This window comes from Microcebus murinus, chromosome 11 (genome assembly GCF_040939455.1).
Source record: "Microcebus murinus isolate Inina chromosome 11, M.murinus_Inina_mat1.0, whole genome shotgun sequence".
Lineage (NCBI taxonomy): Eukaryota > Metazoa > Chordata > Mammalia > Primates > Cheirogaleidae > Microcebus > Microcebus murinus.
In genome coordinates this window covers 70934094-70944890 of record NC_134114.1, presented here as the reverse complement: position 1 = coordinate 70944890, position 10797 = coordinate 70934094, and the positions used below count along the sequence as shown (strand labels likewise).

At 46.4% G+C, this 10797-nt stretch overlaps 1 protein-coding gene across 2 annotated transcripts; it reads left to right on the top strand.

The window, feature by feature from the left end:
* Positions 1-749: 749 nt before the first annotated feature.
* Positions 750-10175, top strand: GLRX (glutaredoxin). Of its 2 annotated transcripts, none has more exons than XM_020290174.2 (3): positions 750-1061; positions 6207-6326; positions 8961-10175. In XM_020290174.2, the coding sequence occupies exons 1-2, from the start codon at positions 855-857 to the stop codon at positions 6318-6320; spliced, it is 321 nt and encodes a 106-aa protein (XP_020145763.1). In that variant the 5' UTR covers positions 750-854; the 3' UTR covers positions 6321-6326; positions 8961-10175. The 2 variants fall into 2 exon arrangements, with proteins under 2 accessions (XP_020145763.1, XP_012629346.1); XM_012773892.2 differs by having other exon boundaries at positions 755-1061; positions 8956-10175.
* Positions 10176-10797: the final 622 nt, after the last annotated feature.

The following is a 10797-nucleotide window of genomic DNA, read 5'->3' as shown; positions in this document are numbered from 1 at the left end:
GCTATCTTAGAGTTTGCTTCCATACTAAACAGCTATTGAAGGGTCCCCAACTCAAATGCTTAAGGGGTGCAGCAGGTGTCTCAAGGGTTTGGGCCTCTCAGGTGGGACCTGGAGCAACCGGAACCGCTGCCTGCCCCATCCAAAGGGGACAGCAGTTACTCAGCCCCAGTAGCTGCCACTAAAGATGCACCCTCTGCACTGTCTGACCTGAATTTTCACTGAGAAGCTGCAAGTCCGGATTCTTTTGTGCAGTCTTCAGATTTTTAAATACTTAGAATGAATTCCATTAAAACAACCACAACAGCAAACACCCACTGTACAGGCCAAGCAAAACACGCTAGAAGAAACCTCCACGTGGGGCGCAAAGTCACAATTTCAATTTCATTTCCTCTAAAGAGATTTCAAAGCGCTCTGTTTCTTGAGCAATTCTGTTTGCATTTGGGTAAGTCCAGCCATATCTCCAAGAAGGGAAACAAAGAATTTGCTCAAAGAGGCCTCCACATCCCCCTCCCTGAGGCTGGTCTGTGCAAAGCTCTGCTTCCCCAGGGTGTGACTTAACTCTGATCCTTGCCAAAGGGCAGGCACTCCCCAAAAGGTCTGAGGACAACAAAGACACCCTGGCCATAGCTACGAATGACAAAATAGCAAGTATGCATTCACAGACATCGCTAGTGAATTGTACCAGACAGAAATGCCTTTGGAGCTGTCCCTTTAAAACTCGAGCAGCTTCCAGGCTAACTCCTCCTCCAGGGAGGTTCCTTATTAAATGAGAGCCAGCTGGCCGGGCCTCGTTCTACACCCTAAGCAATACCTGCGACTGAGGACTGCTCCCTGGGATACGGCAGCCTGTCAGCATGGCTCAGGAGTTTGTGAACGGCAAAATCCAGCCTGGGAAGGTGGTCGTGTTCATCAAACCCACCTGCCCCTACTGCAGAAGGACCCAAGAGATCCTCAGTCAACTGCCCTTCAAACAAGGGCTTCTGGAATTTGTCGACATCACAGCCACCAGCGAGGCAAATGAGATCCAAGATTATTTGCAACGGCTCACAGGAGCAAGAACGGTGAGCGTGGGGTTCGGCTTGAAAAGGCTCCCGGGTTGCTCTTTCTTGCTGGGGCTGTGTCTTTCTCTGGGACACCGCCAGGGTTCCGTTGTTCAAGGCGTCTAGAGGGCTTTGCAGGGCGTGGGGGAGGGCGCCTGAGAGAAGACACTGGTCACTTGAATGGGCGGCTGGCCTGCAGCCACCGGTCCTCTCAGAGCAGAGAAAGCAGCACAGCTGATGTGCGCTGTGTGTCACAGCCAGCGGCCCCGGCAGCTTGTCTGGGAGTCTCTGAGGAGTCATCTGGAGTCTTTGTTTTAAGCACTGCTGCAAAATGACAGTTTTCAGCCACCAGGGCTGGGGGTGGAAGGCGGAGTGGAGGGGCCGGATGTGATCTGTACATTTCTCTTACCCAGCATGGGTAAGTGCACGCTTCCTCCTGTTTTCATGCGGCCAAGTGGGATTTACTGTCCTCAATCTTTCTTTAACCATAACCTAATTTGCCTATCTTGTCTATTTCTCTTATCTAACTCCTCCTGCATCATTGTCTACCTTTTGCTCTAATCACGGTTGTTTCCAGGCCCGTCAGAGTAGGGAGTCCGAAGGCCAGCGTTCTGGCTGGGCTGTCACAGCGGCTTGCTGTGATCTGGGGCAGGTCACCGTCCCTGTGATCCTCAAAAATCCCAGCTGCAAGACCAGATTAAAGTAGGTGACCTCAAAGTCCCTTGTGCTAGGCACAGACCCTGGGACCTTCTAAGAACTGCTGTCCTCCATCTGAAAAGACTTCCCGCCCTCAGCCTTCTGGGCTTCCAGGGGGACATCCTGCCAACCAGATCACCTGTATCGGTTCTGGGGTGAGAAATATCCCACCAGCTCGCTGAAATTCCCTTCCGGATGCACATTCTAAGACATAGTGTTGGCAGAAGCAAATATCGTATTTTAGCTTGGGTTTGGTTTTATTTGTGGGCTTTTCTCTGGGTTCTGAGTATAAAGCATGGAGGTGGTTTTTTCCTTCCCCCCCAATAAGAAAATAGCATTTTGGTGCAGAGGGAGGCTAAATGTGTTACCCTATTGCTATGAGCCAAGGTCCTTGAGCAGACACAGGGATGAGGGAGGCTCTGGTGGCTTAGCGGGACCACCAGCTACACAGGGCACCAGGCCAGTGCAAAGGCTACCATGGACCTTGCTAGGGCCCCCACCCTGTATCCCTCTTAGTCAGTGGTTCCCAAACTTTGCTGCACATTAGAATCACTTGGGGAGCTTTTAAAACAATCCTCATGCCCAAATTATACCCCATACCAATAAATCACAGTGTCAGAGGTGGGACTCAAGCATCAGTAGTTTGAAAGATCCCTAACTGAGTCCAGTTTGTGACAAAGTTAGGGAACTACTGTTCTCAGCCCAACTACATCTGATCTCTAGCAGGTAAAGCAAACTACTTCATGCATTTGTTTAACAAGTATTTTTCATTTCTTTATAATACTATTTCTTGTAGTGGCCTTTTCGATTTGTTTATAATTTTTTAAGGACATTTTTCATACATTCTTGAGTCCTGAATGCATTCCTCCAAGGGGAAGAACAAATCCTGTAAAGTTGTATGCTTTATGATATCCAACAGTGAAGTGTTTAGAGTCAAAGAAATTGAGGGCAGTTTCTGTCTTAATTATCCTGTAATGACCTATGGTCCTTTGCATATAGTAGGAGATTAGCATGACTTGACTGACTACAGAAACTGGTACTTTCATTCAGGCCATGTACTTGGAGAAGCCTGTTTTGGTTTTGCTATAGCCACAGCTCCTAGGTCAGTACCTTCATTTATTTCTTCCCTAATGCTCTTTTCTTCATGTAGATCTGAATTTCTGTCCTATATCATTTTTCCTTCTCCCTGAACAACTTCTTGGAGCATTTCTTGCAAGGCAGCTCTATTAGGAACAAACTCCCTCAAGATTGTTTGAGAAAGTATTTGTCCTGCATATTTAAAGGATGAATTTGCTGGATACAACACATATTTTTAAGCATGTACCATGTACCAGGCACTTTTCTGGACATTGGGAACATAGCCATGAAAAAACAAAAACAAAAATTCCTGCCATTTTAAACCTACATTCTAGTGGGAGAGACAAACAATAAATACTATAAATACAATAGTAAGTAGGGAAATGGCAAGTGTCGTGTGCTATGAAGAAAAATTAAGTAGGAAAGGGAAGTAAGGAGTAGGCAACAGAATGCAGTTTTAAGTGGAGACATCTGGGCCTTGCTGAGAAGGGAACATTTGAGTAGATCTCTACAGGAGTTGAGGGAAAGGCATACAAGGGGCAGGGCATTTAGGGGCAGGACATTCCAGGCAGTGGGAACAGCAGGTGCAAAGGTCCTGTGGTAGACGTGCCTGGCAGATTCATGAAATAGCAAGGAGGCCAACATGGCTGGAACATTGAGCTAGGAGAGTTAGAGGAGATGAGACATGAAAGATAATGGGAGACAGGTCAGGAAGGCCTCTCAAACTAACCTAAGGACGGTGGCTTGTACTCAATGTGAGAGGAGATGCCACTGGTGGGTTTTGAGCAGAAGAGTGACTCAATCTCAGTGTGGAAAGGAATACTCTGGCAGCCGAGGGAAGAAGAGATAATAGGAGGACCAGGGCGGGGTTGAAGCTGGGAGACATTTGGAGGCCATAGTCGTAAATTGGGTGGAAAATGAGGGTGGCTGGTAGCAGGGAGGTAGCCGAGGAAGTGGTGAGGAGTGCTGGGAGGTAGCTGTGAGGAGTTATACCTGAGTGGCCCTGGAGTACGGAAGATGCTGCCCTGCTGAGGCTGGGAAACCTACTCCAGGACGGTGAGGGCCCCAGTACTACCAAACGCGTTCCTATGGCGGCAGCTGTCCTTCCTCTCCTTTGACAGTAACAGACTCAAGTTCCTCCAGGGAGGGGCGTAAGGCCAGGAAGGGAGGCAGCAGTGGGTGTTTCCTGTTCTCTCCGCAGCTGAATCAACAGTGCCTCTGTGCTTCCTGTTTCATCATTGGTGCTTGTCCTGTGCAGCCCGGAGTTCGGGCCTCGTCAGGGGTGATGAGAACCCGGGTGATTTAAGGCAGTTTTGCTGTTCCCCACACAAGACAGTGGGTGTCAGGACACAGGGACCTTCAGCTTTCATGTGACACCAGATGGTGTGCACAAAACTCCACCCCGCAGACGGCCTGGCCACCTTTCAGGATCTGTCTCAGGAGGCTGGGGCGGCTATCCGGCTGCAGGTGTTCAAAGCCTCAGTTACCCTGAGAGGAACAGGTGCCTGGCTGCTCAGTGTAGACCAGTGGCTTGCAAGCACGATCCCAGGAGCAGCAGCAATACCCCGGGGAACTTGTTAGAAATGCAAAATCCGGGCTCCCAACCCAAATCTCCTGGATCAGAAATTGAGAGTGAGAGGGAAGAGAAATCTGTGTTTTAACAAGCCCTTCTGTGGTTCTGATGCACATTCAAGCTAGAGAACCTCTAAAGAGAGGACTCCTGGCTGCTCAGGCTGTTCTCAACAACCTTAACTGAAGCCCCCATGCCTGGACCATGGCCCGAGGGCGAGATTTGGCCACGGTGGGAGTCGTGATGATTACTCAGTTCCTTCTGAAAATACAGAAGTTCAAGAATAAAATACATTGCCTCCTCATTTAAAACTCAGATGATTTTTATTTAATTAGGTAAGTCCTTAAACCAAAGTAGCTCCACAGTAGAATTACATTATAATGACATGAGGATTCTGTTATGTCTCCCATTATAACTGACCACAGCCAGGTGTTACTGGGGAGATAGAAGCTGAAAGGTTCAAACAATTTGCTTAGGGGAAGCTTTGTTTTCTCTCAAATAATGGCCAGGATGCAGGAACAAATTTAGGTTTCCCACCTCTCCTTTCTGCAGCCCTTCTTGCAGATAAAAACAAGGTCACATTGATGAGCGCATATAAAGACAAGGTCTCCTTGATGAATGCAGATAAAAACAAGGTCACTTGTTGATGACGCTTCCCATTTGCAAAGCCTCTTGCACATCCAGTTCTGTGACCAGATGGGACGTGGCCAGGCACACTCACTCCACAGGGCCACATGGGTGTCATAGGGCACAGGAAATAGTGTGAAAATGTAGTATGAGATTTCTTTTGAATTTTTAGCTTTTTTTTAAAAGCCTACTTCCACCCAGACCCCCTTCTGAATAAAAATCCACAATAATTCAGCCCTTTTTCTCATCTTTCTCACTTTTTAAACCACTTAAAGTATGCCTCCGGAGGAAAATCAAAAGCTTCAAAAAAATATTCTCACTGCCTTCTGCCTGCCACCCCTCCCATCTTCTCTGGGGCATTCCTAGTGTCTGGGGGGACGGCTGCTGCTTCTGATCACTCGGGTGACCCACAGGGTGCTTGTCACTCACTGCCAGCCAGTCTTCGGGTAACACCCTTGGCCTGGGAACTGTCTGAGCCACAGTGAGGGGACTTCCTTCTGTCAGGATTCTAAAAGCCCTCTGGAATGTGCCTGCACCTAGCAGTAGCAGGGGAGTGTGTGACTGAAAAGAAACTCATTCAGCAGGTGCAATGACTGTGGCCGCTGGGCTTGCCCTGGATCCTCCATGCCAGGTGTGAAGCTAAGGCAGGTGACATCCTTGGTCCCAGAGCTGCAGCACTGAAACACCTTATGTTGGATTTAAATAGAGAAAGATGACTATACTTGATAAACCATGGACTTAGAAATCAGGAGCAGAGACCTAATGCAAATACTTCTCCAGCTGTATGGAGACACGAATCCCTTCCTTATTGCTGCGGCTTGGCTAACAGTCCCAGGTGTGGGCCTGGCTGCAGAGAAACCAGATTTCAATCAGGGTGGTCTGACTCCAGCCAATCAAAATTCTCTCCCTGAAACAAGTTTCTATAGAGTGAAATTTTTATTAAATACCTTTGACACGTTGGACAGTCTCATGCACAGCACACTCAATTTGAAAAATCTCCTGTATTAAAACGATTCTTTAATAATGTTACCTTTATAACAGTAAGAAAGTTCTGTCCTGTAGGAATCTATGTGAGGAGGTTGTAAAGTGATTTGAAAAGTTTGGAACCACAGGAAATAGTTAGAGAAAGGATAAAAATATTCTTTCTAATCTAGTAATTACATTCCTTCGGTGTCCTGGGTGGCTTGCTTTTTCAGGTGCCTCGAGTGTTTATTGGCAAGGAGTGTATAGGTGGATGCAGTGATCTAATAACTATGCAAGAGAGTGGGGAACTGATGACGCGCCTGCGGCAGATTGGAGCTCTGCAGTAACCACAGGTGAGTGGCAGGTGAGATGCCAGGCCCGGAACACTGGGAGACAGTGGACTCTACTGCCATGGTTCATTATATATTTTTTTATTTTTATTTATTTATTTTTTGAGATAGAGTCTCACTCTGTTGCCCAGGCTAGAATGCCATGGCGTCAGCCTAGCTCACAGCAACCTCAAACTCTTGGGCTCAAGTGATCCTCCTGCCTCAGCCTGCAGTGTAGCTGGGACTACAGGCATGTTCCCGACACTATGCCTGGCTAATTTTTTCTATTTTTTTTTTTTTTTTTTGAGACAGAGTCTCACTTTGTTGCCCAGGCTAGAGTGAGTGCCGTGGCGTTAGCCTAGCTCACAGCAACCTCAAACTCCTGGGCTCGAGCGATCCTTCTGCCTCAGCCTCCCGAGTAGCTGGGACTACAGGCATGTGCCACCATGCCCGGCTAATTTTTTATATATATATCAGTTGGCCAATTAATTTCTTTCTATTTATAGTAGAGACGGGGTCTTGCTCTTGCTCAGGCTGGTTTTGAACTCCTGACCTTGAGCAATCCGCCCGTCTCAGCCTCCCAAGAGCTAGGATTACAGGCGTGAGCCACCGCGCCCGGCCTCTATATATTTTTAGTTGGCCAATTAATTTCTTTCTATATTTAGTAGAGACAGGGGTCTTGCTCTTGCTCTGGCTGGTTTTGAATTCCTGACCTTGAGCGATCCGCCCACCTCAGCCTCCCAGAGTGCTAGGATTACAGGCGTGAGCCACCGCACCAAGCCTATGGTTCATTCTAGTGTAGCATGGCATTCTGGCTGGGGAAAGAATGATTTGGGGTGATTTGAGGAAGTGTGGCATTAATCACTTGTGAATTTCACCTTTTATAGAGGGATTAATGATGTCAATGGGAGAAATCCTTTGACTCAACCTTCATTTAGTAGATATTTATTTTGCATTGCCTTTGTGCCAGACACTGCTCTAGGCTCCGGGAATATAGTGATACAGAAAAGATAATATGGAACTTGAATTCTAGAGCAATGGACACATGATAAACAAGTGAATCATTCCTAAAACAAAAAGAACAATGTGTTAGAACCTGTGAGGAGGTGGGGAGCAGATTTGGCTAATATGCTAAGGGAAGGCCCTTCCTCGGGAGGGGCTGGTTGAGCTGAGACCTGTTTGACCAGAAGATGACAGCTACGTAAAGATGACGCAAAAGAACTTTTCGGGCACAGGGAATGGCAAGCGCAAAGGCTCTGAGGTGGCAAAAAGTAAGAAATGTTCAAGGGACAGAAAGAAAGACAGAACAGATTGAATGAGAAGGAGGCATCATACGAAACGTGGGCAGGAGCCGGAGCATGGTAGGCAATTGGGATTTATTCTAAATGATATGTGGAATTGAGGTTTTTTGTTTGTTTGTTTGTTTTTTGCTTTACCTGTGTGTGTTCACACAGCAGATCAGCTCAACCTAATAGTATTCCCAAACACCGAAATGAAATTTTCTACCATCAGTAACTTATAGGAGATCTTTGGCTCAGTGGAAAACCACAGGGTGGTGAACTCTTTAGACAGGAATCAGGGTGCTTTCAGACTCTAACTCCTTCCTCCACCAGCATCCCAGCACTGTTGGAGCTCACTGGCTTCCAGACAGGCCAGTTCTACTGACTCATAGGCAGAGAGACTCGAGTGTTTCTTAGTCGAGGGAGAAATTAATGGTGTTTTAATCAAAATGCTCTCTGAGACGTATCTATTGCCCACTAATTAATGCCTTATCCCTGGGGCAATGAGTATACATAATTTGTGATGGTTACTCAGAATGACAAAAGAAGGGGAAAAAATCTGAAAAAAATGCAACTGAGTCCCCTGAATTAAAATAGTTTTTTGTTTTTTTTGAGACAGTCTCACTTTGTTGCCCAGGCTAGAGTGAGTGCTGTGGTGTAAGCCTAGCTCACAGCAACCTCAATCTCCTGGGCTCAAGCGATCCTACTGCCTCAGCCTCCCGAGTAGCTGGGACTACAGGCATACACCACCATGCCCAGCTTATTTTATATATATATATATATTTTATATATTTTTTTTTCTATATATATTAGTTGGCCAATTAATTTCTTTCTATTTATAGTAGAGACGGGGTCTCGCTCTTGCTCAGGCTGATTTCGAACTCCTGACCTGGAGCAATCCGCCCGCCTCGGCCTCCCAGAGTGCTAGGATTACAGGCGTGAGCCACCGCGCCCGGCCTGAAATAAAATAGTCAATGTTATAAATCTTCTAATCATAGTTCTACAACCTCGTCACAGCAAGTGAACTCTGTGTCTGTCTGGGTTCGCTTAATGTACTCAAAACCCAATTAGCAGTGGTACCAAATGTTTCCTATTCCGGAACATGTTTAGCAATTTAGGCTTCATGAAGAATGGAAGCAGATGGAAAATACCATTTCCCTAACTGTCTCTATTTTGGTGTGGGCATTACAGTCCCCCATGCCCAGAAAGTCTCTCCGTTTGCTTTGCTGTCAGGATTTTGCTGGCAACCGCACGTCAGGGTCATCTATAACAGAGTGTGTTTAAGTGGCAGGAGCAATTGCTCTGGCAATGAGAGGGAAATGAGGATAACTTGCCTTACAAAAGAATCCAATTCTTTGTTTCTTTCCTGGCAGAGCAGGACCCACGCTGACATCCCCGTCCAGAGCTGAACAGCATCGCAAAGGATTACAACACTTCCTGGTGGATGGAATTTTGGGCACAAACAGCTTTTTTTCCTTCTTTTGGCTCAGTATTAAAAAAGTGAACCAACCTGCCCCTCACCAAGGGGCCAAGAAGGTTGATGGACCATCTTGGTTTTCTTCTGTGCTAGTCCTTTGGGTTCCAGGAGGCTGTGACAAGTTCTGGCCTAAGATTCACTCGCTGACCCAAAAGCTGTTCTTTCCCTTTGGCATGTGTTTCGAAATGGTCTCCATGTGCGGGCCTACCTCTACCTCTAAGACAGTGTTTCTCCACCATGTTTATCCAGCCCCATCCCCCACACCCCCAGAATGAATCTATAGTTGGTTTTCTGCTACTGCTGAAATTTTCATTTTGCTGAGTTCAACTTTATGAGTTTGTGTTATGCAATCAGAGAGCACTTCGAATGTGTTTTTCCAAACTACATGCAGCTCTCCCTTGCCCACCCTGAACCAGCGTTCTCAACCTTGCCATCTCACAGATCTCATAGGGAATGTTCAGCAGCTTTGTGAAGGGTCTAAGGCAGGGGTTCTCCAACGTTTTAAACGGGGCCACTTCACTGTCCCTCAGACTGATGGAGAGTTCGGCGCACATTCCACACATGCGCACTGTGGGCCCGGGACGAGTTGGCTGCTAAGCAGGACAGGCGGCAGCGGCGGGGGCGGGACACCCGGCAGGCCAGATAAATGTCCTCGGCAGGCCACGTGTGGCCCGCAGGCCATAGTTTGAGGACCCTTGGTCTAAGGATTCAATCTGAGAAACTATGAAGAGTTAAGCACAGTTGCTCTTCACTTGGTGCCTCGTGGATCAGAGGCCCAAGCACACAGGTTCTGGTCCTGTGGCAACACTCTGTGTGAGACAGTTATCCAGGTAATCCTGAACAACCATGTATTTAGATCACCAGCAAAATGAAAACATAAAATGTAAAGCATTATCATAGAAAACTTGTAGCCCCCTCCCACAAGAGTATATCTGGGAAAGAGCCAAATCTGAGAAACACTGTCCTAAATGAGTCTGCCTTTTACCCCCTACCCTTTGAAAACTTAATCCCTTACCATGAAGTTTTGTTTGTTCTAGAATTGTAAGATCGTTTCATTCTGCAGTCTCTGGTGAAAATGGTTAATTTCTTTTCTAATAAAGAAGTACCTATAGATGACTCAGTGATTTTTGTCCAGTTCTTTTTCATGTTCTCAAGACCTTAAGGAGTGGTATTAATGTGAAATATACCGACTTAAAGCTTTATTCTTGTCTGTCCCTGCCATTGTATAGACACATGCTGCTGTCACTGAGTACGAATGGTTGATATAATTTTTAAATTTCATACTGAAATAAATGTGTCAGCATTAGCCTTCTGATTAATGTTTAGGGTTTAAAAATAGTCTTTTAAATTTCATATTCTATTTTTCCATTTCCCACCTAATACCCTTGTACTTTTGGCTTTTTTCCCTTATGGCCCCTCAGAACTCCAGCTAGGATTGCTATGGATGGTTGTGCAGGTCACGCACTGCACAATATTATGAATGCCACCACCTGATGTTACATGACAGCCCCTTACCCACTCTGAACCACTTGCCTGCACTTTCTTTCACACTATGTCCTTGTTCATTGTGCTTCCTCCCCTTGGGGTGCCTTGTTCTTCTATTTTCAAATTCCTCCTTGTTCTTCAATGCCTGATTTATAGACAGTCTTCCCCATACCTCATCTCTCTTCTCACTGCTTTTTGACAAAAATCATTGCTGCCTCTTCTATAATCCAGAAACACTGAGCATGTAGGTACT

Coding starts and splice junctions, on each gene's coding strand:
- GLRX (XM_020290174.2), top strand. CDS start 855: ATGGCTCAGGAGTTTGTGAACGGCAAAATCCAGCCTGGGAAGGTGGTC. Junction 1,062..6,206: donor GGCTCACAGGAGCAAGAACG/GTGAGCGTGGGG, acceptor TTGCTTTTTCAG/GTGCCTCGAGTGTTTATTGG.